General features: G+C 49.2%; 1 protein-coding gene and 44 non-coding genes across 45 annotated transcripts; all 45 read right to left on the reverse strand.

Annotated features, from left to right (window-relative positions):
• Positions 1-15: 15 nt before the first annotated feature.
• On the reverse strand, positions 16-7,736 carry LOC126272115 (uncharacterized). Its single transcript, XM_049974712.1, has 2 exons — positions 7,667-7,736; positions 16-2,172 (listed from the first exon to the last, which is right to left on the reverse strand). The coding sequence occupies exon 2, from the start codon at positions 1,858-1,860 to the stop codon at positions 433-435; it is 1,428 nt and encodes a 475-aa protein (XP_049830669.1). The 5' UTR covers positions 1,861-2,172; positions 7,667-7,736; the 3' UTR covers positions 16-432.
• Positions 2,884-2,957, reverse strand: Trnan-guu (transfer RNA asparagine (anticodon GUU)). The gene has a single exon. It is a non-coding gene; the product is annotated as a tRNA-Asn (tRNA).
• Positions 3,276-3,347, reverse strand: Trnat-cgu (transfer RNA threonine (anticodon CGU)). Its single transcript has one exon. It is a non-coding gene; the product is annotated as a tRNA-Thr (tRNA).
• Trnan-guu (transfer RNA asparagine (anticodon GUU)) lies at positions 3,761-3,834 on the reverse strand. The gene has a single exon. It is a non-coding gene; the product is annotated as a tRNA-Asn (tRNA).
• On the reverse strand, positions 4,153-4,224 carry Trnat-cgu (transfer RNA threonine (anticodon CGU)). Its single transcript has one exon. It is a non-coding gene; the product is annotated as a tRNA-Thr (tRNA).
• Trnan-guu (transfer RNA asparagine (anticodon GUU)) lies at positions 4,914-4,987 on the reverse strand. Its single transcript has one exon. It is a non-coding gene; the product is annotated as a tRNA-Asn (tRNA).
• Positions 5,306-5,377, reverse strand: Trnat-cgu (transfer RNA threonine (anticodon CGU)). The gene has a single exon. It is a non-coding gene; the product is annotated as a tRNA-Thr (tRNA).
• Positions 6,067-6,140, reverse strand: Trnan-guu (transfer RNA asparagine (anticodon GUU)). The gene has a single exon. It is a non-coding gene; the product is annotated as a tRNA-Asn (tRNA).
• Positions 6,459-6,530, reverse strand: Trnat-cgu (transfer RNA threonine (anticodon CGU)). Its single transcript has one exon. It is a non-coding gene; the product is annotated as a tRNA-Thr (tRNA).
• On the reverse strand, positions 7,220-7,293 carry Trnan-guu (transfer RNA asparagine (anticodon GUU)). The gene has a single exon. It is a non-coding gene; the product is annotated as a tRNA-Asn (tRNA).
• Positions 7,612-7,683, reverse strand: Trnat-cgu (transfer RNA threonine (anticodon CGU)). The gene has a single exon. It is a non-coding gene; the product is annotated as a tRNA-Thr (tRNA).
• A 528-nt stretch (positions 7,737-8,264) lies between the features above and the next one.
• Trnan-guu (transfer RNA asparagine (anticodon GUU)) lies at positions 8,265-8,338 on the reverse strand. The gene has a single exon. It is a non-coding gene; the product is annotated as a tRNA-Asn (tRNA).
• Positions 8,339-8,657: 319 nt separating this feature from the next.
• On the reverse strand, positions 8,658-8,729 carry Trnat-cgu (transfer RNA threonine (anticodon CGU)). The gene has a single exon. It is a non-coding gene; the product is annotated as a tRNA-Thr (tRNA).
• A 689-nt stretch (positions 8,730-9,418) lies between these two features.
• Trnan-guu (transfer RNA asparagine (anticodon GUU)) lies at positions 9,419-9,492 on the reverse strand. The gene has a single exon. It is a non-coding gene; the product is annotated as a tRNA-Asn (tRNA).
• A 318-nt stretch (positions 9,493-9,810) lies between these two features.
• Positions 9,811-9,882, reverse strand: Trnat-cgu (transfer RNA threonine (anticodon CGU)). The gene has a single exon. It is a non-coding gene; the product is annotated as a tRNA-Thr (tRNA).
• A 581-nt stretch (positions 9,883-10,463) lies between these two features.
• Positions 10,464-10,537, reverse strand: Trnan-guu (transfer RNA asparagine (anticodon GUU)). The gene has a single exon. It is a non-coding gene; the product is annotated as a tRNA-Asn (tRNA).
• Positions 10,538-10,855: 318 nt separating this feature from the next.
• Positions 10,856-10,927, reverse strand: Trnat-cgu (transfer RNA threonine (anticodon CGU)). The gene has a single exon. It is a non-coding gene; the product is annotated as a tRNA-Thr (tRNA).
• A 688-nt stretch (positions 10,928-11,615) lies between these two features.
• Positions 11,616-11,689, reverse strand: Trnan-guu (transfer RNA asparagine (anticodon GUU)). The gene has a single exon. It is a non-coding gene; the product is annotated as a tRNA-Asn (tRNA).
• A 318-nt stretch (positions 11,690-12,007) lies between these two features.
• Positions 12,008-12,079, reverse strand: Trnat-cgu (transfer RNA threonine (anticodon CGU)). Its single transcript has one exon. It is a non-coding gene; the product is annotated as a tRNA-Thr (tRNA).
• Positions 12,080-12,656: 577 nt separating this feature from the next.
• On the reverse strand, positions 12,657-12,730 carry Trnan-guu (transfer RNA asparagine (anticodon GUU)). Its single transcript has one exon. It is a non-coding gene; the product is annotated as a tRNA-Asn (tRNA).
• Positions 12,731-13,048: 318 nt separating this feature from the next.
• Positions 13,049-13,120, reverse strand: Trnat-cgu (transfer RNA threonine (anticodon CGU)). The gene has a single exon. It is a non-coding gene; the product is annotated as a tRNA-Thr (tRNA).
• Positions 13,121-13,809: 689 nt separating this feature from the next.
• Trnan-guu (transfer RNA asparagine (anticodon GUU)) lies at positions 13,810-13,883 on the reverse strand. Its single transcript has one exon. It is a non-coding gene; the product is annotated as a tRNA-Asn (tRNA).
• Positions 13,884-14,201: 318 nt separating this feature from the next.
• Positions 14,202-14,273, reverse strand: Trnat-cgu (transfer RNA threonine (anticodon CGU)). The gene has a single exon. It is a non-coding gene; the product is annotated as a tRNA-Thr (tRNA).
• Positions 14,274-14,854: 581 nt separating this feature from the next.
• On the reverse strand, positions 14,855-14,928 carry Trnan-guu (transfer RNA asparagine (anticodon GUU)). Its single transcript has one exon. It is a non-coding gene; the product is annotated as a tRNA-Asn (tRNA).
• A 318-nt stretch (positions 14,929-15,246) lies between these two features.
• On the reverse strand, positions 15,247-15,318 carry Trnat-cgu (transfer RNA threonine (anticodon CGU)). The gene has a single exon. It is a non-coding gene; the product is annotated as a tRNA-Thr (tRNA).
• A 689-nt stretch (positions 15,319-16,007) lies between these two features.
• On the reverse strand, positions 16,008-16,081 carry Trnan-guu (transfer RNA asparagine (anticodon GUU)). Its single transcript has one exon. It is a non-coding gene; the product is annotated as a tRNA-Asn (tRNA).
• A 318-nt stretch (positions 16,082-16,399) lies between these two features.
• Trnat-cgu (transfer RNA threonine (anticodon CGU)) lies at positions 16,400-16,471 on the reverse strand. The gene has a single exon. It is a non-coding gene; the product is annotated as a tRNA-Thr (tRNA).
• A 581-nt stretch (positions 16,472-17,052) lies between these two features.
• Trnan-guu (transfer RNA asparagine (anticodon GUU)) lies at positions 17,053-17,126 on the reverse strand. The gene has a single exon. It is a non-coding gene; the product is annotated as a tRNA-Asn (tRNA).
• Positions 17,127-17,444: 318 nt separating this feature from the next.
• Trnat-cgu (transfer RNA threonine (anticodon CGU)) lies at positions 17,445-17,516 on the reverse strand. The gene has a single exon. It is a non-coding gene; the product is annotated as a tRNA-Thr (tRNA).
• A 581-nt stretch (positions 17,517-18,097) lies between these two features.
• Trnan-guu (transfer RNA asparagine (anticodon GUU)) lies at positions 18,098-18,171 on the reverse strand. The gene has a single exon. It is a non-coding gene; the product is annotated as a tRNA-Asn (tRNA).
• A 318-nt stretch (positions 18,172-18,489) lies between these two features.
• Trnat-cgu (transfer RNA threonine (anticodon CGU)) lies at positions 18,490-18,561 on the reverse strand. Its single transcript has one exon. It is a non-coding gene; the product is annotated as a tRNA-Thr (tRNA).
• A 689-nt stretch (positions 18,562-19,250) lies between these two features.
• Positions 19,251-19,324, reverse strand: Trnan-guu (transfer RNA asparagine (anticodon GUU)). The gene has a single exon. It is a non-coding gene; the product is annotated as a tRNA-Asn (tRNA).
• A 318-nt stretch (positions 19,325-19,642) lies between these two features.
• On the reverse strand, positions 19,643-19,714 carry Trnat-cgu (transfer RNA threonine (anticodon CGU)). The gene has a single exon. It is a non-coding gene; the product is annotated as a tRNA-Thr (tRNA).
• A 581-nt stretch (positions 19,715-20,295) lies between these two features.
• Trnan-guu (transfer RNA asparagine (anticodon GUU)) lies at positions 20,296-20,369 on the reverse strand. Its single transcript has one exon. It is a non-coding gene; the product is annotated as a tRNA-Asn (tRNA).
• A 318-nt stretch (positions 20,370-20,687) lies between these two features.
• Trnat-cgu (transfer RNA threonine (anticodon CGU)) lies at positions 20,688-20,759 on the reverse strand. Its single transcript has one exon. It is a non-coding gene; the product is annotated as a tRNA-Thr (tRNA).
• Positions 20,760-21,448: 689 nt separating this feature from the next.
• Trnan-guu (transfer RNA asparagine (anticodon GUU)) lies at positions 21,449-21,522 on the reverse strand. Its single transcript has one exon. It is a non-coding gene; the product is annotated as a tRNA-Asn (tRNA).
• A 318-nt stretch (positions 21,523-21,840) lies between these two features.
• Trnat-cgu (transfer RNA threonine (anticodon CGU)) lies at positions 21,841-21,912 on the reverse strand. The gene has a single exon. It is a non-coding gene; the product is annotated as a tRNA-Thr (tRNA).
• A 689-nt stretch (positions 21,913-22,601) lies between these two features.
• Trnan-guu (transfer RNA asparagine (anticodon GUU)) lies at positions 22,602-22,675 on the reverse strand. Its single transcript has one exon. It is a non-coding gene; the product is annotated as a tRNA-Asn (tRNA).
• Positions 22,676-22,993: 318 nt separating this feature from the next.
• Positions 22,994-23,065, reverse strand: Trnat-cgu (transfer RNA threonine (anticodon CGU)). The gene has a single exon. It is a non-coding gene; the product is annotated as a tRNA-Thr (tRNA).
• Positions 23,066-23,646: 581 nt separating this feature from the next.
• Positions 23,647-23,720, reverse strand: Trnan-guu (transfer RNA asparagine (anticodon GUU)). Its single transcript has one exon. It is a non-coding gene; the product is annotated as a tRNA-Asn (tRNA).
• Positions 23,721-24,038: 318 nt separating this feature from the next.
• Trnat-cgu (transfer RNA threonine (anticodon CGU)) lies at positions 24,039-24,110 on the reverse strand. The gene has a single exon. It is a non-coding gene; the product is annotated as a tRNA-Thr (tRNA).
• Positions 24,111-24,690: 580 nt separating this feature from the next.
• On the reverse strand, positions 24,691-24,765 carry Trnan-guu (transfer RNA asparagine (anticodon GUU)). Its single transcript has one exon. It is a non-coding gene; the product is annotated as a tRNA-Asn (tRNA).
• Positions 24,766-25,082: 317 nt separating this feature from the next.
• Trnat-cgu (transfer RNA threonine (anticodon CGU)) lies at positions 25,083-25,154 on the reverse strand. The gene has a single exon. It is a non-coding gene; the product is annotated as a tRNA-Thr (tRNA).
• A 689-nt stretch (positions 25,155-25,843) lies between these two features.
• Positions 25,844-25,917, reverse strand: Trnan-guu (transfer RNA asparagine (anticodon GUU)). The gene has a single exon. It is a non-coding gene; the product is annotated as a tRNA-Asn (tRNA).
• Positions 25,918-26,235: 318 nt separating this feature from the next.
• Trnat-cgu (transfer RNA threonine (anticodon CGU)) lies at positions 26,236-26,307 on the reverse strand. The gene has a single exon. It is a non-coding gene; the product is annotated as a tRNA-Thr (tRNA).
• Positions 26,308-26,583: the final 276 nt, after the last annotated feature.

A 26,583-nucleotide genomic window follows, 5' to 3' on the forward strand; every position in this document is an offset into this window, starting at 1 on the left:
TTGTTACCAGAGGGGACATATACATTTAAAACAGTAGTAGTAAAAATTTTACAACTGATGCCCCTCTCATTTTCTAACAGACAGATATCCTTCACATCAATACCATCTTTGACAAGGATCGCAGTCCCACATGTGGCTTCCGGTGCAATATTTAAAATCTCTTGAAAACCTGGGACATAAAAGTTGTGGACATTAAATTCCTGTAGGAGGGCTATATCAGTATCCGACTGGTAAAGGAAATCTTTTAAAGAAGCGACTTTCGTTTCACTGCGAATCCGATTTATATTGATCGTGGTCACATTATATGTCAGTTCCGTTGGCATAGGTGCAGGTAAAAGAAATTGGCTAATGAAGTATGCCCCATGCAGAGTCACGTCTGTACCATTCCATTCTGTCTGTCAGAAAGAAAAATAGACATTAAAAAAAAAAAATTTAAATGCCACTAGCATGTGTCAGGTCCATCTCCATTCCGTGGTCGGTGCGATCTTCTTGGGCATCGGCCCAATCAAGTCCTTTTCCTGAGACAGTTCGGTCTAAATCCATAGTAGTGCCGGTCTGCAAACCTGCGACGCCAAGCGGTGCGCGAGGTTGTTGGTGAAGATCATCTGCATCGGCACGACTCATCTCCGCTTCAGTACACTCGTTAACTCGTGCTACTGGGCATTGTTCTCGTAGTCGTTCATTATCCCTTAAATGTTTTAACTTTTCCCGCAATGCAGGAGCTAAACTCTCTGCTGCTTTGTGTGCCAATCTCCTCTTCTTGCCTTTCTTCGAAGATCTCTTCGGCGATCTAGCAGGAGATGAAGTTTGCGACCTGTCAGGAGAAGTACCGGATGATACGTCTGACGTCGCCTGTTCCTTTTTTCGGACAAAAGTCCGCGTATCGCATTCCACAACGGCAGAAGGAGGCGCATCTTTTTCCATGGCTCCCACTGGTAGCAACCCAGTCTCCAATTCTACACTATCGCTCGTTGTGGTTTCCTTGACGCAAGTGTCTTCTGTGGGCGCCAACGTGAAACCAATGTCCAGATTGCTATCTTCGTTCATAGTTCCCGCAGAGTGGATGCCTGGAGCGTCCACTCCTCGGAAGCTAGTGGCAATATCCTCACGTTGGTGGGAATCCTGACGACGCAAGGAAACCTCCGTTGCGGGTATTTGGGGATCTTCGGCCGAGTCCGCGGAAGAACGAGCAACCACAGTGGGAGAGTTGGAAAAAGTTGGCGTCGGCATAGATTCGAGGGGCGCGGAGCTGATCGGCAGACCATCCGCAAATCTAGAGCTTGAAGCCGGAGTATCATCGACAACCGCCCGCGAGGCAGCAGGCTCCCCGCGCACAGGCGGCACCGACTCGCCTCGGCTGCGGAAGTCAGCAGCGGCAGCGTATGACAACTTCATACCAACAACAGGGCCGGAACTCGGCATCTCGTCACGCGGTAACTGCGGGACACGCCTCCGTGAACATTCTGCACGAATGTGTTCCGTGGAATTGCATAAAGCGCAAGTCCGCGGTTGCCCATCATAGATAATCAAAGCACGATACCCACAAATATTAAGATAAGAGGGGACATGCTTCTGTAATTCAATCTTAATTTGCCTTACGCCGTTCAAGACAGGAAACATATGAGCTTCAGACCACCTTTCTGCCACATTGGAAATAATTCTGCCATAAGGCCGAAGGGCAACATTAAGTTCTTCGGGCGGAATTTCAAAAGGGAGCTCAAACACTCTGATCGTACGAATCCCGTACCCAGCATGACTAACAGCAACGTCACTCACATTCCCATCAGAATGATTAAACTTCACGCTACCTCCGCAACGATCCACAATGGAACTACATAATTCTGGACTTTTCATCTTCATATACACAGCATTTGTCACAAACGAGAGATAAACTCCGACAACATCATCACCGTTAATCAATACTTTTTCGATAAACCATGCTTTAATTTCAAATGCTTTAGGTCGAACGAAATTTCAATCGAAAGTAAACTTGATTGTGTCTTTCCTCAAATAATTCGACCTATTCATTCTAGAACTTCATGAATACAAGTGCAACACGAATAGCGGCTTAGCAGCACCACTAACCTCAAACGCAGCGACTCAGCCTGTGTTTACTACAGCCAGACGTCCAGCTCCGCCACACGTCCGTCCCGCTCGGCGGCTGACTCGCAACTACGAACTGAGCTAAGAAGGCGGCATCTTTGAATTTGCGAGCTATCCCCGAATTCTCACTTCATCACACTGAATCTTGCAGCCCTCGACCAGATAATTGATTTGGCGCACTGCTGCTGCTGGGAGTGTCCACATTGCCGTTCTCCAAATCTCTCGACTGTTTCGCCCTTACGATCGGCGACGACCGTCAGGCCACCAAAAGTTTGCGGTCTGCAATTTCTTGTCCTAGTGCACAGCTTGTGGGATAACGTGGCTCGACTGCGAAATGCGCCTTTCGGCTCCACTCTCTGGCTACAGTTTGCTGTTGTTCACAGTGGCACTGGCGTTGCCCATGGGGCTTCATGTAAGGCGACTGCACGTCGCTCGGCCAACAGCGGCCTACTGCAGACCGACACTTAAGAGACACAAAATACAAATCGACATCGAGAGACAGGCCCTGTCATATGGCACTCGCGACGTATACGCTCAAATTGAATGTAAATAAAACGTCTTTTGTAGTGGGCGTCGCTCCACTGCAGTGTCACACATGGTGAATAAATAGGAAATCAGTATAACGTCTGTGTAGGGCCATGTTTTTACCTACAGTGCCACCTGCCTGAATGAGTATAAGCATCTGTGGCATCACTCCTTCGCAGCCAAATTGCCACACTAGCTGTGTATCTCTAACAAAGTTGATGTATGTCCTCACCTCGGTGACGGTTAAAACGATTTCGCCCCCGGGTGGGCTCGAACCACCAACCTTTCGGTTAACAGCCGAACGCGCTAGCCGATTGCGCCACGGAGGCGTTGACTTTGGCTCACTTTTGCTCTCTATATCAACGCAATTCGTACACATTCTGCAGGAATCTCGCAGAATGGTAGCATCTGCTTATGCCTCTTCACATGGATAACGTGCATGCACACTGTGGCGACGCTCATAAACGAATGACATTATACTACAAAATGCATACAAACCACTGTTCTGCCTATGCATTCAGAAAACCTCCTAGGCCAGTAGACTACTTGACATAGGTTGTAGAACATCCCTTTCATTCAGTGTACTGCCATGTGATAGATATTGCTCGAGGTAGCTCCGCACGTTGCAGGAAAGTTAAAAAAATGGATGCCTTCTGTGAGGTTCGAACTCACGACTCCTGCCTTACGAGACCAGTGCTCTACCACTGAGCTAAGAAGGCGGCAGCTTTGAATTTGCGTGCTATCCCCGAATTCTCACTTCATCACACTAGCGACTGCACGTCGCTCGGCCAACAGCGGCCTACTGCAGACCGACACTTAAGAGACACAAAATACAAATCGACATCGAGAGACAGGCCCTGTCATATGGCACTCGCGACGTATACGCTCAAATTGAATGTAAATAAAACGTCTTTTGTAGTGGGCGTCGCTCCACTGCAGTGTCACACATGGTGAATAAATAGGAAATCAGTATAACGTCTGTGTAGGGCCATGTTTTTACCTACAGTGCCACCTGCCTGAATGAGTATAAGCATCTGTGGCATCACTCCTTCGCAGCCAAATTGCCACACTAGCTGTGTATCTCTAACAAAGTTGATGTATGTCCTCACCTCGGTGACGGTTAAAACGATTTCGCCCCCGGGTGGGCTCGAACCACCAACCTTTCGGTTAACAGCCGAACGCGCTAGCCGATTGCGCCACGGAGGCGTTGACTTTGGCTCACTTTTGCTCTCTATATCAACGCAATTCGTACACATTCTGCAGGAATCTCGCAGAATGGTAGCATCTGCTTATGCCTCTTCACATGGATAACGTGCATGCACACTGTAGCGACGCTCATAAACGAATGACATTATACTACAAAATGCATACAAACCACTGTTCTGCCTATGCATTCAGAAAACCTCCTAGGCCAGTAGACTACTTGACATAGGTTGTAGAACATCCCTTTCATTCAGTGTACTGCCATGTGATAGATATTGCTCGAGGTAGCTCCGCACGTTGCAGGAAAGTTAAAAAAATGGATGCCTTCTGTGAGGTTCGAACTCACGACTCCTGCTTTACGAGACCAGTGCTCTACCACTGAGCTAAGAAGGCGGCAGCTTTGAATTTGCGTGCTATCCCCGAATTCTCACTTCATCACACTGAATCTTGCAGCCCTCGACCAGATAATTGATTTGGCGCACTGCTGCTGCTGGGAGTGTCCACATTGCCGTTCTCCAAATCTCTCGACTGTTTCGCCCTTACGATCGGCGACGACCGTCAGGCCACCAAAAGTTTGCGGTCTGCAATTTCTTGTACTAGTGCACAGCTTGTGGGATAACGTGGCTCGACTGCGAAATGCGCCTTTCGGCTCCACTCTCTGGCTACAGTTTGCTGTTGTTCACAGTGGCACTGGCGTTGCCCATGGGGCTTCATGTAAGGCGACTGCACGTCGCTCGGCCAACAGCGGCCTACTGCAGACCGACACTTAAGAGACACAAAATACAAATCGACATCGAGAGACAGGCCCTGTCATATGGCACTCGCGACGTATACGCTCAAATTGAATGTAAATAAAACGTCTTTTGTAGTGGGCGTCGCTCCACTGCAGTGTCACACATGGTGAATAAATAGGAAAACAGTAGAACGTCTGTGTAGGGCCATGTTTTTACCTACAGTGCCACCTGCCTGAATGTGTATAAGCATCTGTGGCATCACTCCTTCGCAGCCAAATTGCCACACTAGCTGTGTATCCCTAACAAAGTTGATGTATGTCCTCACCTCGGTGACGGTTAAAACGATTTCGCCCCCAGGTGGGCTCGAACCACCAACCTTTCGGTTAACATCCGAACGCGCTAGCCGATTGCGCCACGGAGGCGTTGACTTTGGCTTACTTGTGCTCTCTATATCAACGCAATTCGTACACATTCTGCAGGAATCTCGCAGAATGGTAGCATCTGCTTATGCCTCTTCACATGGATAACGTGCATGCACACTGTAGCGACGCTCATAAACGAATGACATTATACTACAAAATGCATACAAACCACTGTTCTGCCTATGCATTCAGAAAACCTCCTAGGCCAGTAGAATACTTGACATAGGTTGTAGAACATCCCTTTCATTCAGTGTACTGGCATGTGATAGATATTGCTCGAGGTAGCTCCGCACGTTGCAGGAAAGTTAAAAAAATGGATGCCTTCGGTGAGGTTCGAACTCACGACTCCTGGTTTACGAGACCAGTGCTCTACCACTAAGCTAAGAAGGCGGCACCTTTGAATTTGCGAGCTATCCCCGAATTCTCACTTCATCACACTGAATCTTGCAGCCCTCGACCAGATAATTGATTTGGCGCACTGCTGCTGCTGGGAGTGTCCACATTGCCGTTCTCCAAATCTCTCGACTGTTTCGCCCTTACGATCGGCGACGACCGTCAGGCCACCAAAAGTTTGCGGTCTGCAATTTCTTGTCCTAGTGCACAGCTTGTGGGATAACGTGGCTCGACTGCGAAATGCGCCTTTCGGCTCCACTCTCTGGCTACAGTTTGCTGTTGTTCACAGTGGCACTGGCGTTGCCCATGGGGCTTCATGTAAGGCGACTGCACGTCGCTCGGCCAACAGCGGCCTACTGCAGACCGACACTTAAGAGACACAAAATACAAATCGACATCGAGAGACAGGCCCTGTCATATGGCACTCGCGACGTATACGCTCAAATTGAATGTAAATAAAACGTCTTTTGTAGTGGGCGTCGCTCCACTGCAGTGTCACACATGGTGAATAAATAGGAAAACAGTAGAACGTCTGTGTAGGGCCATGTTTTTACCTACAGTGCCACCTGCCTGAATGTGTATAAGCATCTGTGGCATCACTCCTTCGCAGCCAAATTGCCACACTAGCTGTGTATCTCTAACAAAGTTGACGTATGTCCTCACCTCGGTGACGGTTAAAACGATTTCGCCCCCGGGTGGGCTCGAACCACCAACCTTTCGGTTAACAGCCGAACGCGCTAGCCGATTGCGCCACGGAGGCGTTGACTTTGGCTCACTTTTGCTCTCTATATCAACGCAATTCGTACACATTCTGCAGGAATCTCGCAGAATGGTAGCATCTGCTTATGCCTCTTCACATGGATAACGTGCATGCACACTGTAGCGACGCTCATAAACGAATGACATTATACTACAAAATGCATACAAACCACTGTTCTGCCTATGCATTCAGAAAACCTCCTAGGCCAGTAGAATACTTGACATAGGTTGTAGAACATCCCTTTCATTCAGTGTACTGCCATGTGATAGATATTGCTCGAGGTAGCTCCGCACGTTGCAGGAAAGTTAAAAAAATGGATGCCTTCTGTGAGGTTCGAACTCACGACTCCTGGTTTACGAGACCAGTGCTCTACCACTGAGATAAGAAGGCGGCAGCTTTGAATTTGCGAGCTATCCCCGAATTCTCACTTCATCACACTGAATCTTGCAGCCCTCGACCAGATAATTGATTTGGCGCACTGCTGCTGCTGGGAGTGTCCACATTGCCGTTCTCCAAATCTCTCGACTGTTTCGCCCTTACGATCGGCGACGACCGTCAGGCCACCAAAAGTTTGCGGTCTGCAATTTCTTGTCCTAGTGCACAGCTTGTGGGATAACGTGGCTCGACTGCGAAATGCGCCTTTCGGCTCCACTCTCTGGCTACAGTTTGCTGTTGTTCACAGTGGCACTAGCGTTGCCCATGGGGCTTCATGTAAGGCGACTGCACGTCTCTCGGCCAACAGCGGCCTACTGCAGACCGACACTTAAGAGACACAAAATACAAATCGACATCGAGAGACAGGCCCTGTCATATGGCACTCGCGACGTATACGCTCAAATTGAATGTAAATAAAACGTCTTTTGTAGTGGGCGTCGCTCCACTGCAGTGTCACACATGGTGAATAAATAGGAAAACAGTAGAACGTCTGTGTAGGGCCATGTTTTTACCTACAGTGCCACCTGCCTGAATGTGTATAAGCATCTGTGGCATCACTCCTTCGCAGCCAAATTGCCACACTAGCTGTGTATCTCTAACAAAGTTGATGTATGTCCTCACCTCGGTGACGGTTAAAACGATTTCGCCCCCGGGTGGGCTCGAACCAACAACCTTTCGGTTAACAGCCGAACGCGCTAGCCGATTGCGCCACGGAGGCGTTGTCTTTGGCTCACTTGTGCTCTCTATATCAACGCAATTCGTACACATTCTGCAGGAATCTCGCAGAATGGTAGCATCTGCTTATGCCTCTTCACATGGATAACGTGCATGCACACTGTAGCGACGCTCATAAACGAATGACATTATACTACAAAATGCATACAAACCACTGTTCTGCCTATGCATTCAGAAAACCTCATAGGCCAGTAGAATACTTGACATAGGTTGTAGAACATCCCTTTCATTCAGTGTACTGGCATGTGATAGATATTGCTCGAGGTAGCTCCGCACGTTGCAGGAAAGTTAAAAAAATGGATGCCTTCTGTGAGGTTCGAACTCACGACTCCTGGTTTACGAGACCAGTGCTCTACCACTGAGCTAAGAAGGCGGCAGCTTTGAATTTGCGAGCTATCCCCGAATTCTCACTTCATCACACTGAATCTTGCAGCCCTCGACCAGATAATTGATTTGGCGCACTGCTGCTGCTGGGAGTGTCCACATTGCCGTTCTCCAAATCTCTCGACTGTTTCGCCCTTACGATCGGCGACGACCGTCAGGCCACCAAAAGTTTGCGGTCTGCAGTTTCTTGTCCTAGTGCACAGCTTGTGGGATAACGTGGCTCGACTGCGAAATGCGCCTTTCGGCTCCACTCTCTGGCTACAGTTTGCTGTTGTTCACAGTGGCACTGGCGTTGCCCATGGGGCTTCATGTAAGGCGACTGCACGTCGCTCGGCCAACAGCGGCCTACTGCAGACCGACACTTAAGAGACACAAAATACAAATCGACATCGACAGACAGGCCCTGTCATATGGCACTCGCGACGTATACGCTCAAATTGAATGTGCCACCTGCCTGAATGTGTATAAGCATCTGTGGCATCACTCCTTCGCAGCCAAATTGCCACACTAGCTGTGTATCTCTAACAAAGTTGATGTATGTCCTCACCTCGGTGACGGTTAAAACGATTTCGTGCCCGGGTGGGCTCGAACCACCAACCTTTCGGTTAACAGCCGAACGCGCTAGCCGATTGCGCCACGGAGGCGTCGATTTTGGCTCACTTTTGCTCTCTATATCAACGCAATTCGTACACATTGTGCAGGAATCTCGCCGAATTGTAGCATCTGCTTATGCCTCTTCACATGGATAACGTGCATGCACACTGTAGCGACGCTCATAAACGAATGACATTATATTACAAAATGCATACAAACCACTGTTCTGCCTATGCATTCAGAAAACCTCCTAGGCCAGTAGAATACTTGACATAGGTTGTAGAACATCCCTTTCATTCAGTGTACTGCATTTGTGATAGATATTGCTCGAGGTAGCTCCGCACGTCGCAGGAAAATTAAAAAAATGGATGCCTTCTGTGAGGTTCGAACTCACGACTTCTGGTTTACGAGACCAGTGCTCTACCACTGAGCTAAGAAGGCAGCAGCTTTGAATTTGCGATCTATCCCCGAATTCTCACTTAATCACACTGAATCTTGCAGCCCTCGACCAGATAATTGATTTGGCGCACTGCTGCTGCTGGGAGTGTCCACATTGCCGTTCTCCAATTCTCTCGACTGTTTCGCCCTTACGATCGGCGACGACCGTCAGGCCACCAAAAGTTTGCGGTCTGCAATTTCTTGTCCTAGTGCACAGCTTGTGGGATAACGTGGCTCGACTGCGAAATGCGCCTTTCGGCTCCACTCTCTGGCTACAGTTTGCTGTTGTTCACAGTGGCACTGGCGTTGCCCATGGGGCTTCATGTAAGGCGACTGCACGTCGCTCGGCCAACAGCGGCCTACTGCAGACCGACACTTAAGAGACACAAAATACAAATCGACATCGAGAGACAGGCCCTGTCATATGGCACTCGCGACGTATACGCTCAAATTGAATGTAAATAAAACGTCTTTTGTAGTGGGCGTCGCTCCACTGCAGTGTCACACATGGTGAATAAATAGGAAAACAGTAGAACGTCTGTGTAGGGCCATGTTTTTACCTACAGTACCACCTGCCTGAATGTGTATAAGCATCTGTGGCATCACTCCTTCGCAGCCAAATTGCCACACTAGCTGTGTATCTCTAACAAAGTTGATGTATGTCCTCACCTCGGTGACGGTTAAAACGATTTCGCCCCCGGGTGGGCTCGAACCACCAACCTTTCGGTTAACAGCCGAACGCGCTAGCCGATTGCGCCACGGAGGCGTTGACTTTGGCTCACTTTTGCTCTCTATATCAACGCAATTCGTACACATTCTGCAGGAATCTCGCAGAATGGTACCATCTGCTTATGCCTCTTCACATGGATATCGTGCATGCACACTGTAGCGACGCTCATAAACGAATGACATTATACTACAAAATGCATACAAACCACTGTTCTGCCTATGCATTCAGAAAACCTCCTAGGCCAGTAGAATACTTGACATAGGTTGTAGAACATCCCTTTCATTCAGTGTACTGGCATGTGATAGATATTGCTCGAGGTAGCTCCGCACGTTGCAGGAAAGTTAAAAAAATGGATGCCTTCTGTGAGGTTCGAACTCACGACTCCTGGTTTACGAGACCAGTGCTCTACCACTGAGCTAAGAAGGCGGCACCTTTGAATTTGCGAGCTATCCCCGAATTCTCACTTCATCACACTGAATCTTGCAGCCCTCGACCAGATAATTGATTTGGCGCACTGCTGCTGCTGGGAGTGTCCACATTGCCGTTCTCCAAATCTCTCGACTGTTTCGCCCTTACGATCGGCGACGACCGTCAGGCCACCAAAAGTTTGCGGTCTGCAATTTCTTGTCCTAGTGCACAGCTTGTGGGATAACGTGGCTCGACTGCGAAATGCGCCTTTCGGCTCCACTCTCTGGCTACAGTTTGCTGTTGTTCACAGTGGCACTGGCGTTGCCCATGGGGCTTCATGTAAGGCGACTGCACGTCGCTCGGCCAACAGCGGCCTACTGCAGACCGACACTTAAGAGACACAAAATACAAATCGACATCGAGAGACAGGCCCTGTCATATGGCACTCGCGACGTATACGCTCAAATTGAATGTGCCACCTGCCTGAATGTGTATAAGCATCTGTGGCATCACTCCTTCGCAGCCAAATTGCCACACTAGCTGTGTATCTCTAACAAAGTTGATGTATGTCCTCACCTCGGTGACGGTTAAAACGATTTCGCCCCCGGGTGGGCTCGAACCACCAACCTTTCGGTTAACAGCCGAACGCGCTAGCCGATTGCGCCACGGAGGCGTCGATTTTGGCTCACTTTTGCTCTCTATATCAACGCAATTCGTACACATTCTGCAGGAATCTCGCAGAATGGTAGCATCTGCTTATGCCTCTTCACATGGATAACGTGCATGCACACTGTAGCGACGCTCATAAACGAATGACATTATATTACAAAATGCATACAAACCACTGTTCTGCCTATGCATTCAGAAAACCTCCTAGGCCAGTAGAATACTTGACATAGGTTGTAGAACATCCCTTTCATTCAGTGTACTGCCATGTGATAGATATTGCTCGAGGTAGCTCCGCACGTTGCAGGAAAGTTAAAAAAATGGATGCCTTCTGTGAGGTTCGAACTCACGACTTCTGGTTTACGAGACCAGTGCTCTACCACTGAGCTAAGAAGGCAGCAGCTTTGAATTTGCGATCTATCCCCGAATTCTCACTTCATCACACTGAATCTTGCAGCCCTCGACCAGATAATTGATTTGGCGCACTGCTGCTGCTGGGAGTGTCCACATTGCCGTTCTCCAAATCTCTCGACTGTTTCGCCCTTACGATCGGCGACGACCGTCAGGCAACCAAAAGTTTGCGGTCTGCAATTTCTTGTCCTAGTGCACAGCTTGTGGGATAACGTGGCTCGACTGCGAAATGCGCCTTTCGGCTCCACTCTCTGGCTACAGTTTGCTGTTGTTCACAGTGGCACTGGCGTTGCCCATGGGGCTTCATGTAAGGGACTGCACGTCGCTCGGCCAACAGCGGCCTACTGCAGACCGACACTTAAGAGACACAAAATACAAATCGACATCAAGAGACAGGCCCTGTCATATGGCACTCGCGACGTATACGCTCAAATTGAATGTAAATAAAACGTCTTTTGTAGTGGGCGTCGCTCCACTGCAGTGTCACACATGGTGAATAAATAGGAAAACAGTAGAACGTCTGTGTAGGGCCATGTTTTTACCTACAGTGCCACCTGCCTGAATGTGTATAAGCATCTGTGGCATCACTCCTTCGCAGCCAAATTGCCACACTAGCTGTGTATCTCTAACAAAGTTGATGTATGTCCTCACCTCGGTGACGGTTAAAACGATTTCGCCCCCGTGTGGGCTCGAACCACCAACCTTTCGGTTAACAGCCGAACGCGCTAGCCGATTGCGCCACGGAGGCGTTGACTTTGGCTCACTTGTGCTCTCTATATCAACGCAATTCGTACACATTCTGCAGGAATCTCGCAGAATGGTAGCATCTGCTTATGCCTCTTCACATGGATAACGTGCATGCACACTGTAGCGACGCTCATAAACGAATGACATTATACTACAAAATGCATACAAACCACTGTTCTGCCTATGCATTCAGAAAACCTCCTAGGCCAGTAGAATACTTGACATAGGTTGTAGAACATCCCTTTCATTCAGTGTACTGCCATGTGATAGATATTGCTCGAGGTAGCTCCGCACGTTGCAGGAAAGTTAAAAAAATGGATGCCTTCTGTGAGGTTCGAACTCACGACTCCTGGTTTACGAGACCAGTGCTCTACCACTGAGCTAAGAAGGCGGCAGCTTTGAATTTGCGAGCTATCCCCGAATTCTCACTTCATCACACTGAATCTTGCAGCCCTCGACCAGATAATTGATTTGGCGCACTGCTGCTGCTGGGAGTGTCCACATTGCCGTTCTCCAAATCTCTCGACTGTTTCGCCCTTACGATCGGCGACGACCGTCAGGCCACCAAAAGTTTGCGGTCTGCAATTTCTTGTCCTAGTGCACAGCTTGTGGGATAACGTGGCTCGACTGCGAAATGCGCCTTTCGGCTCCACTCTCTGGCTACAGTTTGCTGTTGTTCACAGTGGCACTGGCGTTGCCCATGGGGCTTCATGTAAGGCGACTGCACGTCTCTCGGCCAACAGCGGCCTACTGCAGACCGACACTTAAGAGACACAAAATACAAATCGACATCGAGAGACAGGCCCTGTCATATGGCACTCGCGACGTATACGCTCAAATTGAATGTGCCACCTGCCTGAATGTGTATAAGCATCTGTGGCATCACTCCTTCGCAGCCAAATTGCCACACTAGCTGTGTATAACAAAGTTGATGTATGTCCTCACCTCGGTGACGGTTAAAACGATTTCGCCCCCAGGTGGGCTCGAACCACCAACCTTTCGGTTAACAGCCGAACGCGCTAGCCGATTGCGCCACGGAGGCGTCGATTTTGGCTCACTTTTGCTCTCTATATCAACGCAATTCGTACACATTCTGCAGGAATCTCGCAGAATGGTAGCATCTGCTTATGCCTCTTCACATGGATAACGTGCATGCACACTGTAGCGACGCTCATAAACGAATGACATTATATTACAAAATGCATACAAACCACTGTTCTGCCTATGCATTCAGAAAACCTCCTAGGCCAGTAGAATACTTGACATAGGTTGTAGAACATCCCTTTCATTCAGTGTACTGCCATGTGATAGATATTGCACGAGGTAGCTCCGCACGTCGCAGGAAAGTTAAAAAAATGGATGCCTTCTGTGAGGTTCGAACTCACGACTTCTGGTTTACGAGACCAGTGCTCTACCACTGAGCTAAGAAGGCAGCAGCTTTGAATTTGCGATCTATCCCCGAATTCTCACTTCATCACACTGAATCTTGCAGCCCTCGACCAGATAATTGATTTGGCGCACTGCTGCTGCTGGGAGTGTCCACATTGCCGTTCTCCAATTCTCTCGACTGTTTCGCCCTTACGATCGGCGACGACCGTCAGGCCACCAAAAGTTAGCGGTCTGCAATTTCTTGTCCTAGTGCACAGCTTGTGGGATAACGTGGCTCGACTGCGAAATGCGCCTTTCGGATCCACTCTCTGGCTACAGTTTGCTGTTGTTCACAGTGGCACTGGCGTTGCCCATGGGGCTTCATGTAAGGCGACTGCACGTCGCTCGGCCAACAGCGGCCTACTGCAGACCGACACTTAAGAGACACAAAATACAAATCGACATCGAGAGACAGGCCCTGTCATATGGCACTCGCGACGTATACGCTCAAATTGAATGTAAATAAAACGTCTTTTGTAGTGGGCGTCGCTCCACTGCAGTGTCACACATGGTGAATAAATAGGAAAACAGTAGAACGTCTGTGTAGGGCCATGTTTTTACCTACAGTGCCACCTGCCTGAATGTGTATAAGCATCTGTGGCATCACTCCTTCGCAGCCAAATTGCCACACTAGCTGTGTATCTCTAACAAAGTTGACGTATGTCCTCACCTCGGTGACGGTTAAAACGATTTCGCCCCCGTGTGGGCTCGAACCACCAACCTTTCGGTTAACAGCCGAACGCGCTAGCCGATTGCGCCACGGAGGCGTTGACTTTGGCTCACTTTTGCTCTCTATATCAACGCAATTCGTACACATTCTGCAGGAATCTCGCAGAATGGTAGCATCTGCTTATGCCTCTTCACATGGATAACGTGCATGCACACTGTAGCGACGCTCATAAACGAATGACATTATACTACAAAATGCATACAAACCACTGTTCTGCCTATGCATTCAGAAAACCTCCGAGGCCAGTAGAATACTTGACATAGGTTGTAGAACATCCCTTTCATTCAGTGTACTGGCATGTGATAGATATTGCTCGAGGTAGCTCCGCACGTTGCAGGAAAGTTAAAAAAATGGATGCATTCTGTGAGGTTCGAACTCACGACTCCTAGTTTACGAGACCAGTGCTCTACCACTGAGCTAAGAAGGCGGCACCTTTGACTTTGCGAGCTACCCCCGAATTCTCACTTCATCACACTGAATCTTGCAGCCCTCGACCAGATAATTGATTTGGCGCACTGCTGCTGCTGGGAGTGTCCACATTGCCGTTCTCCAAATCTCTCGACTGTTTCGCCCTTACGATCGGCGACGACCGTCAGGCCACCAAAAGTTTGCGGTCTGCAATTTCTTGTCCTAGTGCACAGCTTGTGGGATAACGTGGCTCGACTGCGAAATGCGCCTTTCGGCTCCACTCTCTGGCTACAGTTTGCTGTTGTTCACAGTGGAACTGGCGTTGCCCATGGGGCTTCATGTAAGGCGACTGCACGTCGCTCGGCCAACAGCGGCCTACTGCAGACCGACACTTAAGAGACACAAAATACAAATCGACATCGAGAGACAGGCCCTGTCATATGGCACTCGCGACGTATACGCTCAAATTGAATGTGCCACCTGCCTGAATGTGTATAAGCATCTGTGGCATCACTGCTTCGCAGCCAAATTGCCACACTAGCTGTGTATCTCTAACAAAGTTGATGTATGTCCTCATCTCGGTGACGGTTAAAACGATTTCGCCCCCAGGTGGGCTCGAACCACCAACCTTTCGGTTAACAGCCGAACGCGCTAGCCGATTGCGCCACGGAGGCGTCGTTTTTGGCTCACTTTTGCTCTCTATATCAACGCAATTCGTACACATTCTGCAGGAATCTCGCAGAATGGTAGCATCTGCTTATGCCTCTTCACATGGATAACGTGCATGCACACTGTAGCGACGCTCATAAACGAATGACATTATATTACAAAATGCATACAAACCACTGTTCTGCCTATGCATTCAGAAAACCTCCTAGGCCAGTAGAATACTTGACATAGGTTGTAGAACATCCCTTTCATTCAGTGTACTGCCATGTGATAGATATTGCTCGAGGTAGCTCCGCACGTTGCAGGAAAGTTAAAAAAATGGATGCCTTCTGTGAGGTTCGAACTCACGACATCTGGTTTACGAGACCAGTGCTCTACCACTGAGCTAAGAAGGCGGCAGCTTTGAATTTGCGATCTATCCCCGAATTCTCACTTCATCACACTGAATCTTGCAGCCCTCGACCAGATAATTGATTTGGCGCACTGCTGCTGCTGGGAGTGTCCACATTGCCGTTCTCCAATTCTCTCGACTGTTTCGCCCTTACGATCGGCGACGACCGTCAGGCCACCAAAAGTTTGCGGTCTGCAATTTCTTGTCCTAGTGCACAGCTTGTGGGATAACGTGGCTCGACTGCGAAATGCGCCTTTCGGCTCCACTCTCTGGCTACAGTTTGCTGTTGTTCACAGTGGCACTGGCGTTGCCCATGGGGCTTCATGTAAGGCGACTGCACGTCGCTCGGCCAACAGCGGCCTACTGCAGACCGACACTTAAGAGACACAAAATACAAATCGACATCGAGAGACAGGCCCTGTCATATGGCACTCGCGACGTATACGCTCAAATTGAATGTAAATAAAACGTCTTTTGTAGTGGGCGTCGCTCCACTGCAGTGTCACACATGGTGAATAAATAGGAAAACAGTAGAACGTCTGTGTAGGGCCATGTTTTTACCTACAGTGCCACCTGCCTGAATGTGTATAAGCATCTGTGGCATCACTCCTTCGCAGCCAAATTGCCACACTAGCTGTGTATCTCTAACAAAGTTGATGTATGTCCTCACCTCGGTGACGGTTAAAACGATTTCGCCCCCGGGTGGGCTCGAACCACCAACCTTTCGGTTAACAGCCGAACGCGCTAGCCGATTGCGCCACGGAGGCGTCGTTTTTGGCTCACTTTTGCTCTCTATATCAACGCAATTCGTACACATTCTGCAGGAATCTCGCAGAATGGTAGCATCTGCTTATGCCTCTTCACATGGATAACGTGCATGCACACTGTAGCGACGCTCATAAACGAATGACATTATATTATAAAATGCATACAAACCACTGTTCTGCCTATGCATTCAGAAAACCTCCTAGGCCAGTAGAATACTTGACATAGGTTGTAGAACTTCCCTTTCATTCAGTGTACTGCCATGTGATAGATATTGCTCGAGGTAGCTCCGCACATTGCAGGAAAGTTAAAAAAATGGATGCCTTCTGTGAGGTTCGAACTCACGACTTCTGGTTTACGAGACCAGTGCTCTACCACTGAGCTAAGAAGGCGGCAGCTTTGAATTAGCGAGCTATCCCCGAATTCTCACTTCATCACACTGAATCTTGCAGCCCTCGACCAGATAATTGATTTGGCGCACTGCTGCTGCTGGGAGTGTCCACATTGCCGTTCTCCAATTCTCTCGACTGTTTCGCCCTTACGATCGGCGACGACCGTCAGGCCACCAAAAGTTTGCGGTCTGCAATTTCTTGTCCTAGTGCACAGCTTGTGGGATAACGTGGCTCGACTGCGAAATGCGCCTTTCGGCTCCACTCTCTGGCTACAGTTTGCTGTTGTTCACAGTGGCACTGGCGTTGCCCATGGGGCTTCATGTAAGGCGACTGCACGTCGCTCGGCCAACAGCGGCCTACTGCAGACCGACACTTAAGAGACACAAAATACAAATCGACATCGAGAGACAGGCCCTGTCATATGGCACTCGCGACGTATACGCTCAAATTGAATGTGCCACCTGCCTGAATGTGTATAAGCATCTGTGGCATCACTCCTTCGCAGCCAAATTGCCACACTAGCTGTGTATCTCTAACAAAGTTGATGTATGTCCTCACCTCGGTGACGGTTAAAACGATTTCGCCCCCGGGTGGGCTCGAACCACCAACCTTTCGGTTAACAGCCGAACGCGCTAGCCGATTGCGCCACGGAGGCGTCGTTTTTGGCTCACTTTTGCTCTCTATATCAACGCAATTCGTACACATTCTGCAGGAATCTCGCAGAATGGTAGCATCTGCTTATGCCTCTTCACATGGATAACGTGCATGCACACTGTAGCGACGCTCATAAACGAATGACATTATATTACAAAATGCATACAAACCACTGTTCTGCCTATGCATTCAGAAAACCTCCTAGGCCAGTAGAATACTTGACATAGGTTGTAGAACTTCCCTTTCATTCAGTGTACTGCCATGTGATAGATATTGCTCGAGGTAGCTCCGCACGTTGCAGGAAAGTTAAAAAAATGGATGCCTTCTGTGAGGTTCGAACTCACGACTTCTGGTTTACGAGACCAGTGCTCTACCACTGAGCTAAGAAGGCGGCAGCTTTGAATTAGCGAGCTATCCCCGAATTCTCACTTCATCACACTGAATCTTGCAGCCCTCGACCAGATAATTGATTTGGCGCACTGCTGCTGCTGGGAGTGTCCACATTGCCGTTCTCCAATTCTCTCGACTGTTTCGCCCTTACGATCGGCGACGACCGTCAGGCCACCAAAAGTTTGCGGTCTGCAATTTCTTGTCCTAGTGCACAGCTTGTGGGATAACGTGGCTCGACTGCGAAATGCGCCTTTCGGCTCCACTCTCTGGCTACAGTTTGCTGTTGTTCACAGTGGCACTGGCGTTGCCCATGGGGCTTCATGTAAGGCGACTGCACGTCGCTCGGCCAACAGCGGCCTACTGCAGACCGACACTTAAGAGACACAAAATACAAATCGACATCGAGAGACAGGCCCTGTCATATGGCACTCGCGACGTATACGCTCAAATTGAATGTGCCACCTGCCTGAATGTGTATAAGCATCTGTGGCATCACTCCTTCGCAGCCAAATTGCCACACTAGCTGTGTATCTCTAACAAAGTTGATGTATGTCCTCACCTCGGTGACGGTTAAAACGATTTCGCCCCCGGGTGGGCTCGAACCACCAACCTTTCGGTTAACAGCCGAACGCGCTAGCCGATTGCGCCACGGAGGCGGTGACTTTGGCTCACTTGTGCTCTCTATATCAACGCAATTCGTACACATTCTGCAGGAATCTCGCAGAATGGTAGCATCTGCTTATGCCTCTTCACATGGATAACGTGCATGCACACTGTAGCGACGCTCATAAACGAATGACATTATACTACAAAATGCATACAAACCACTGTTCTGCCTATGCATTCAGAAAACCTCCTAGGCCAGTAGAATACTTGACATAGGTTGTAGAACATCCCTTTCATTCAGTGTACTGCCATGTGATAGATATTGCTCGAGGTAGCTCCGCACGTTGCAGAAAAGTTAAAAAAATGGATGCCTTCTGCGAGGTTCGAACTCACGATTCCTGGTTTACGAGACCAGTGCTCTACCACTGAGCTAAGAAGGCGGCACCTTTGAATTTGCGAGCTATCCCCGAATTCTCACTTCATCACACTGAATCTTGCAGCCCTCGACCAGATAATTGATTTGGCGCACTGCTGCTGCTGGGAGTGTCCACATTGCCGTTCTCCAAATCTCTCGACTGTTTCGCCCTTACGATCGGCGACGACCGTCAGGCCACCAAAAGTTTGCGGTCTGCAATTCCTTGTCCTAGTGCACAGCTTGTGGGATAACGTGGCTCGACTGCGAAATGCGCCTTTCGGCTCCACTCTCTGGCTACAGTTTGCTGTTGTTCACAGTGGCACTGGCGTTGCCCATGGGGCTTCATGTAAGGCGACTGAACGTCGCTCGGCCAACAGCGGCCTACTGCAGACCGACACTTAGGAGACACAAAACACAAATCGACATCGAGAGACAGGCCCTGTCATATGGCACTCGCGACGTATACGCTCAAATTGAATGTAAATAAAACGTCTTTTGTAGTGGGCGTCGCTCCACTGCAGTGTCACACATGGTGAATAAATAGGAAAACAGTAGAACGTCTGTGTAGGGCCATGTTTTTACCTACAGTGCCACCTGCCTGAATGTGTATAAGCATCTGTGGCATCACTCCTTCGCAGCCAAATTGCCACACTAGCTGTGTATCTCTAACAAAGTTGATGTATGTCCTCACCTCGGTGACGGTTAAAACGATTTCGCCCCCGTGTGGGCTCGAACCACCAACCTTTCGGTTAACAGCCGAACGCGCTAGCCGATTGCGCCACGGAGGCGTTGACTTTGGCTCACTTGTGCTCTCTATATCAACGCAATTCGTACACATTCTGCAGGAATCTCGCAGAATGGTAGCATCTGCTTATGCCTCTTCACATGGATAACGTGCATGCACACTGTAGCGACGCTCATAAACGAATGACATTATACTACAAAATGCATACAAACCACTGTTCTGCCTATGCATTCAGAAAACCTCCTAGGCCAGTAGAATACTTGACATAGGTTGTAGAACATCCCTTTCATTCAGTGTACTGCCATGTGATAGATATTGCTCGAGGTAGCTCCGCACGTTGCAGGAAAGTTAAAAAAATGGATGCCTTCTGTGAGGTTCGAACTCACGACTCCTGGTTTACGAGACCAGTGCTCTACCACTGAGCTAAGAAGGCGGCAGCTTTGAATTTGCGAGCTATCCCCGAATTCTCACTTCATCACACTGAATCTTGCAGCCCTCGACCAGATAATTGATTTGGCGCACTGCTGCTGCTGGGAGTGTCCACATTGCCGTTCTCCAAATCTCTCGACTGTTTCGCCCTTACGATCGGCGACGACCGTCAGGCCACCAAAAGTTTGCGGTCTGCAATTTCTTGTCCTAGTGCACAGCTTGTGGGATAACGTGGCTCGACTGCGAAATGCGCCTTTGGGCTCCACTCTCTGGCTACAGTTTGCTGTTGTTCACAGTGGCACTGGCGTTGCCCATGGGGCTTCATGTAAGGCGACTGAACGTCGCTCGGCCAACAGCGGCCTACTGCAGACCGACACTTAGGAGACACAAAATACAAATCGACATCGAGAGACAGGCCCTGTCATATGGCACTCGCGACGTATACGCTCAAATTGAATGTGCCACCTGCCTGAATGTGTATAAGCATCTGTGGCATCACTCCTTCGCAGCCAAATTGCCACACTAGCTGTGTATCTCTAACAAAGTTGATGTATGTCCTCACCTCGGTGACGGTTAAAACGATTTCGCCCCCGGGTGGGCTCGAACCACCAACCTTTCGGTTAACAGCCGAACGCGCTAGCCGATTGCGCCACGGAGGCGGTGACTTTGGCTCACTTGTGCTCTCTATATCAACGCAATTCGTACACATTCTGCAGGAATCTCGCAGAATGGTAGCATCTGCTTATGCCTCTTCACATGGATAACGTGCATGCACACTGTAGCGACGCTCATAAACGAATGACATTATACTACAAAATGCATACAAACCACTGTTCTGCCTATGCATTCAGAAAACCTCCTAGGCCAGTAGAATACTTGACATAGGTTGTAGAACATCCCTTTCATTCAGTGTACTGCCATGTGATAGATATTGCTCGAGGTAGCTCCGCACGTTGCAGAAAAGTTAAAAAAATGGATGCCTTCTGCGAGGTTCGAACTCACGACTCCTGGTTTACGAGACCAGTGCTCTACCACTGAGCTAAGAAGGCGGCAGCTTTGAATTTGCGAGCTATCCCCGAATTCTCACTTCATCACACTGAATCTTGCAGCCCTCGACCAGATAATTGATTTGGCGCACTGCTGCTGCTGGGAGTGTCCACATTGCCGTTCTCCAAATCTCTCGACTGTTTCGCCCTTACGATCGGCGACGACCGTCAGGCCACCAAAAGTTTGCGGTCTGCAATTCCTTGTCCTAGTGCACAGCTTGTGGGATAACGTGGCTCGACTGCGAAATGCGCCTTTCGGCTCCACTCTCTGGCTACAGTTTGCTGTTGTTCACAGTGGCACTGGCGTTGCCCATGGGGCTTCATGTAAGGCGACTGAACGTCGCTCGGCCAACAGCGGCCTACTGCAGACCGACACTTAGGAGACACAAAATACAAATCGACATCGAGAGACAGGCCCTGTCATATGGCACTCGCGACGTATACGCTCAAATTGAATGTAAATAAAACGTCTTTTGTAGTGGGCGTCGCTCCACTGCAGTGTCACACATGGTGAATAAATAGGAAAACAGTAGAACGTCTGTGTAGGGCCATGTTTTTACCTACAGTGCCACCTGCCTGAATGTGTATAAGCATCTGTGGCATCACTCCTTCGCAGCCAAATTGCCACACTAGCTGTGTATCTCTAACAAAGTTGATGTATGTCCTCACCTCGGTGACGGTTAAAACGATTTCGCCCCCGTGTGGGCTCGAACCACCAACCTTTCGGTTAACAGCCGAACACGCTAGCCGATTGCGCCACGGAGGCGTTGACTTTGGCTCACTTGTGCTCTCTATATCAACGCAATTCGTACACATTCTGCAGGAATCTCGCAGAATGGTAGCATCTGCTTATGCCTCTTCACATGGATAACGTGCATGCACACTGTAGCGACGCTCATAAACGAATGACATTATACTACAAAATGCATACAAACCACTGTTCTGCCTATGCATTCAGAAAACCTCCTAGGCCAGTAGAATACTTGACATAGGTTGTAGAACATCCCTTTCATTCAGTGTACTGCCATGTGATAGATATTGCTCGAGGTAGCTCCGCACGTTGCAGGAAAGTTAAAAAAATGGATGCCTTCTGTGAGGTTCGAACTCACGACTCCTGGTTTACGAGACCAGTGCTCTACCACTGAGCTAAGAAGGCGGCAGCTTTGAATTTGCGAGCTATCCCCGAATTCTCACTTCATCACACTGAATCTTGCAGCCCTCGACCAGATAATTGATTTGGCGCACTGCTGCTGCTGGGAGTGTCCACATTGCCGTTCTCCAAATCTCTCGACTGTTTCGCCCTTACGATCGGCGACGACCGTCAGGCCACCAAAAGTTTGCGGTCTGCAATTTCTTGTCCTAGTGCACAGCTTGTGGGATAACGTGGCTCGACTGCGAAATGCGCCTTTCGGCTCCACTCTCTGGCTACAGTTTGCTGTTGTTCACAGTGGCACTGGCGTTGCCCATGGGGCTTCATGTAAGGCGATTGCACGTCGCTCGGCCAACAGCGGCCTACTGCAGACCGACACTTAAGAGACACAAAATACAAATCGACATCGAGAGACAGGCCCTGTCATATGGCACTCGCGACGTATACGCTCAAATTGAATGTAAATAAAACGTCTTTTGTAGTGGGCGTCGCTCCACTGCAGTGTCACACATGGTGAATAAATAGGAAAACAGTAGAACGTCTGTGTAGGGCCATGTTTTTACCTACAGTGCCACCTGCCTGAATGTGTATAAGCATCTGTGGCATCACTCCTTCGCAGCCAAATTGCCACACTAGCTGTGTATCTCTAACAAAGTTGATGTATGTCCTCACCTCGGTGACGGTTAAAACGATTTCGCCCCCGTGTGGGCTCGAACCACCAACCTTTCGGTTAACAGCCGAACGCGCTAGCCGATTGCGCCACGGAGGCGTTGACTTTGGCTCACTTGTGCTCTCTATATCAACGCAATTCGTACACATTCTGCAGGAATCTCGCAGAATGGTAGCATCTGCTTATGCCTCTTCACATGGATAACGTGCATGCACACTGTAGCGACGCTCATAAACGAATGACATTATACTACAAAATGCATACAAACCACTGTTCTGCCTATGCATTCAGAAAACCTCCTAGGCCAGTAGAATACTTGACATAGGTTGTAGAACATCCCTTTCATTCAGTGTACTGCCATGTGATAGATATTGCTCGAGGTAGCTCCGCACGTTGCAGGAAAGTTAAAAAAATGGATGCCTTCTGTGAGGTTCGAACTCACGACTCCTGGTTTACGAGACCAGTGCTCTACCACTGAGCTAAGAAGGCGGCAGCTTTGAATTTGCGAGCTATCCCCGAATTCTAACTTCATCACACTGAATCTTGCAGCCCTCGACCAGATAATTGATTTGGCGCACTGCTGCTGCTGGGAGTGTCCACATTGCCGTTCTCCAAATCTCTCGACTGTTTCGCCCTTACGATCGGCGACGACCGTCAGGCCACCAAAAGTTTGCGGTCTGCAATTTCTTGTCCTAGTGCACAGCTTGTGGGATAAAGTGGCTCGACTGCGAAATGCGCCTTTCGGCTCCACTCTCTGGCTACAGTTTGCTGTTGTTCACAGTGGCACTGGCGTTGCCCATGGGGCTTCATGTAAGGCGACTGCACGTCGCTCGGCCAACAGCGGCCTACTGCAGACCGACACTTAAGAGACACAAAATACAAATCGACATCGAGAGACAGGCCCTGTCATATGGCACTCGCGACGTATACGCTCAAATTGAATGTGCCACCTGCCTGAATGTGTATAAGCATCTGTGGCATCACTCCTTCGCAGCCAAATTGCCACACTAGCTGTGTATCTCTAACAAAGTTGATGTATGTCCTCACCTCGGTGACGGTTAAAACGATTTCGCCCCCGGGTGGGCTCGAACCACCAACCTTTCGGTTAACAGCCGAACGCGCTAGCCGATTGCGCCACGGAGGCGTCGTTTTTGGCTCACTTTTGCTCTCTATATCAACGCAATTCGTACACATTCTGCAGGAATCTCGCAGAATGGTAGCATCTGCTTATGCCTCTTCACATGGATAACGTGCATGCACACTGTAGCGACGCTCATAAACGAATGACATTATATTATAAAATGCATACAAACCACTGTTCTGCCTATGCATTCAGAAAACCTCCTAGGCCAGTAGAATACTTGACATAGGTTGTAGAACTTCCCTTTCATTCAGTGTACTGCCATGTGATAGATATTGCTCGAGGTAGCTCCGCACATTGCAGGAAAGTTAAAAAAATGGATGCCTTCTGTGAGGTTCGAACTCACGACTTCTGGTTTACGAGACCAGTGCTCTACCACTGAGCTAAGAAGGCGGCAGCTTTGAATTAGCGAGCTATCCCCGAATTCTCACTTCATCACACTGAATCTTGCAGCCCTCGACCAGATAATTGATTTGGCGCACTGCTGCTGCTGGGAGTGTCCACATTGCCGTTCTCCAATTCTCTCGACTGTTTCGCCCTTACGATCGGCGACGACCGTCAGGCCACCAAAAGTTTGCGGTCTGCAATTTCTTGTCCTAGTGCACAGCTTGTGGGATAACGTGGCTCGACTGCGAAATGCGCCTTTCGGCTCCACTCTCTGGCTACAGTTTGCTGTTGTTCACAGTGGCACTGGCGTTGCCCATGGGGCTTCATGTAAGGCGACTGCACGTCGCTCGGCCAACAGCGGCCTACTGCAGACCGACACTTAAGAGACACAAAATACAAATCGACATCGAGAGACAGGCCCTGTCATATGGCACCCGCGACGTATACGCTCAAATTGAATGTGCCACCTGCCTGAATGTGTATAAGCATCTGTGGCATCACTCCTTCGCAGCCAAATTGCCACACTAGCTGTGTATCTCTAACAAAGTTGATGTATGTCCTCACCTCGGTGACGGTTAAAACGATTTCGCCCCGGGTCGGCTCGAACCACCAACCTTTCGGTTAACAGCCGAACGCGCTAGCCGATTGCGCCACGGAGGCGGTGACTTTGGCTCACTTGTGCTCTCTATATCAACGCAATTCGTACACATTCTGCAGGAATCTCGCAGAATGGTAGCATCTGCTTATGCCTCTTCACATGGATAACGTGCATGCACACTGTAGCGACGCTCATAAACGAATGACATTATACTACAAAATGCATACAAACCACTGTTCTGCCTATGCATTCAGAAAACCTCCTAGGCCAGTAGAATACTTGACATAGGTTGTAGAACATCCCTTTCATTCAGTGTACTGCCATGTGATAGATATTGCTCGAGGTAGCTCCGCACGTTGCAGAAAAGTTAAAAAAATGGATGCCTTCTGCGAGGTTCGAACTCACGACTCCTGGTTTACGAGACCAGTGCTCTACCACTGAGCTAAGAAGGCGGCAGCTTTGAATTTGCGAGCTATCCCCGAATTCTCACTTCATCACACTGAATCTTGCAGCCCTCGACCAGATAATTGATTTGGCGCACTGCTGCTGCTGGGAGTGTCCACATTGCCGTTCTCCAAATCTCTCGACTGTTTCGCCCTTACGATCGGCGACGACCGTCAGGCCACCAAAAGTTTGCGGTCTGCAATTCCTTGTCCTAGTGCACAGCTTGTGGGATAACGTGGCTCGACTGCGAAATGCGCCTTTCGGCTCCACTCTCTGGCTACAGTTTGCTGTTGTTCACAGTGGCACTGGCGTTGCCCATGGGGCTTCATGTAAGGAGACTGAACGTCGCTCGGCCAACAGCGGCCTACTGCAGACCGACACTTAGGAGACACAAAATACAAATCGACATCGAGAGACAGGCCCTGTCATATGGCACTCGCGACGTATACGCTCAAATTGAATGTAAATAAAACGTCTTTTGTAGTGGGCGTCGCTCCACTGCAGTGTCACACATGGTGAATAAATAGGAAAACAGTAGAACGTCTGTGTAGGGCCATGTTTTTACCTACAGTGCCACCTGCCTGAATGTGTATAAGCATCTGTGGCATCACTCCTTCGCAGCCAAATTGCCACACTACCTGTGTATCTCTAACAAAGTTGATGTATGTCCTCACCTCGGTGACGGTTAAAACGATTTCGCCCCCGTGTGGGCTCGAACCACCAACCTTTCGGTTAACAGCCGAACGCGCTAGCCGATTGCGCCACGGAGGCGTTGACTTTGGCTCACTTGTGCTCTCTATATCAACGCAATTCGTACACATTCTGCAGGAATCTCGCAGAATGGTAGCATCTGCTTATGCCTCTTCACATGGATAACGTGCATGCACACTGTAGCGACGCTCATAAACGAATGACATTATACTACAAAATGCATACAAACCACTGTTCTGCCTATGCATTCAGAAAACCTCCTAGGCCAGTAGAATACTTGACATAGGTTGTAGAACATCCCTTTCATTCAGTGTACTGCCATGTGATAGATATTGCTCGAGGTAGCTCCGCACGTTGCAGGAAAGTTAAAAAAATGGATGCCTTCTGTGAGGTTCGAACTCACGACTCCTGCTTTACGAGACCAGTGCTCTACCACTGAGCTAAGAAGGCGGCAGCTTTGAATTTGCGAGCTATCCCCGAATTCTCACTTCATCACACTGAATCTTGCAGCCCTCGACCAGATAATTGATTTGGCGCACTGCTGCTGCTGGGAGTGTCCACATTGCCGTTCTCCAAATCTCTCGACTGTTTCGCCCTTACGATCGGCGACGACCGTCAGGCCACCAAAAGTTTGCGGTCTGCAATTTCTTGTCCTAGTGCACAGCTTGTGGGATAACGTGGCTCGACTGCGAAATGCGCCTTTCGGCTCCACTCTCTGGCTACAGT

This window comes from Schistocerca gregaria, chromosome 5, assembly GCF_023897955.1.
Source record: "Schistocerca gregaria isolate iqSchGreg1 chromosome 5, iqSchGreg1.2, whole genome shotgun sequence".
NCBI classification, from domain to species: Eukaryota; Metazoa; Arthropoda; class Insecta; order Orthoptera; family Acrididae; genus Schistocerca; species Schistocerca gregaria.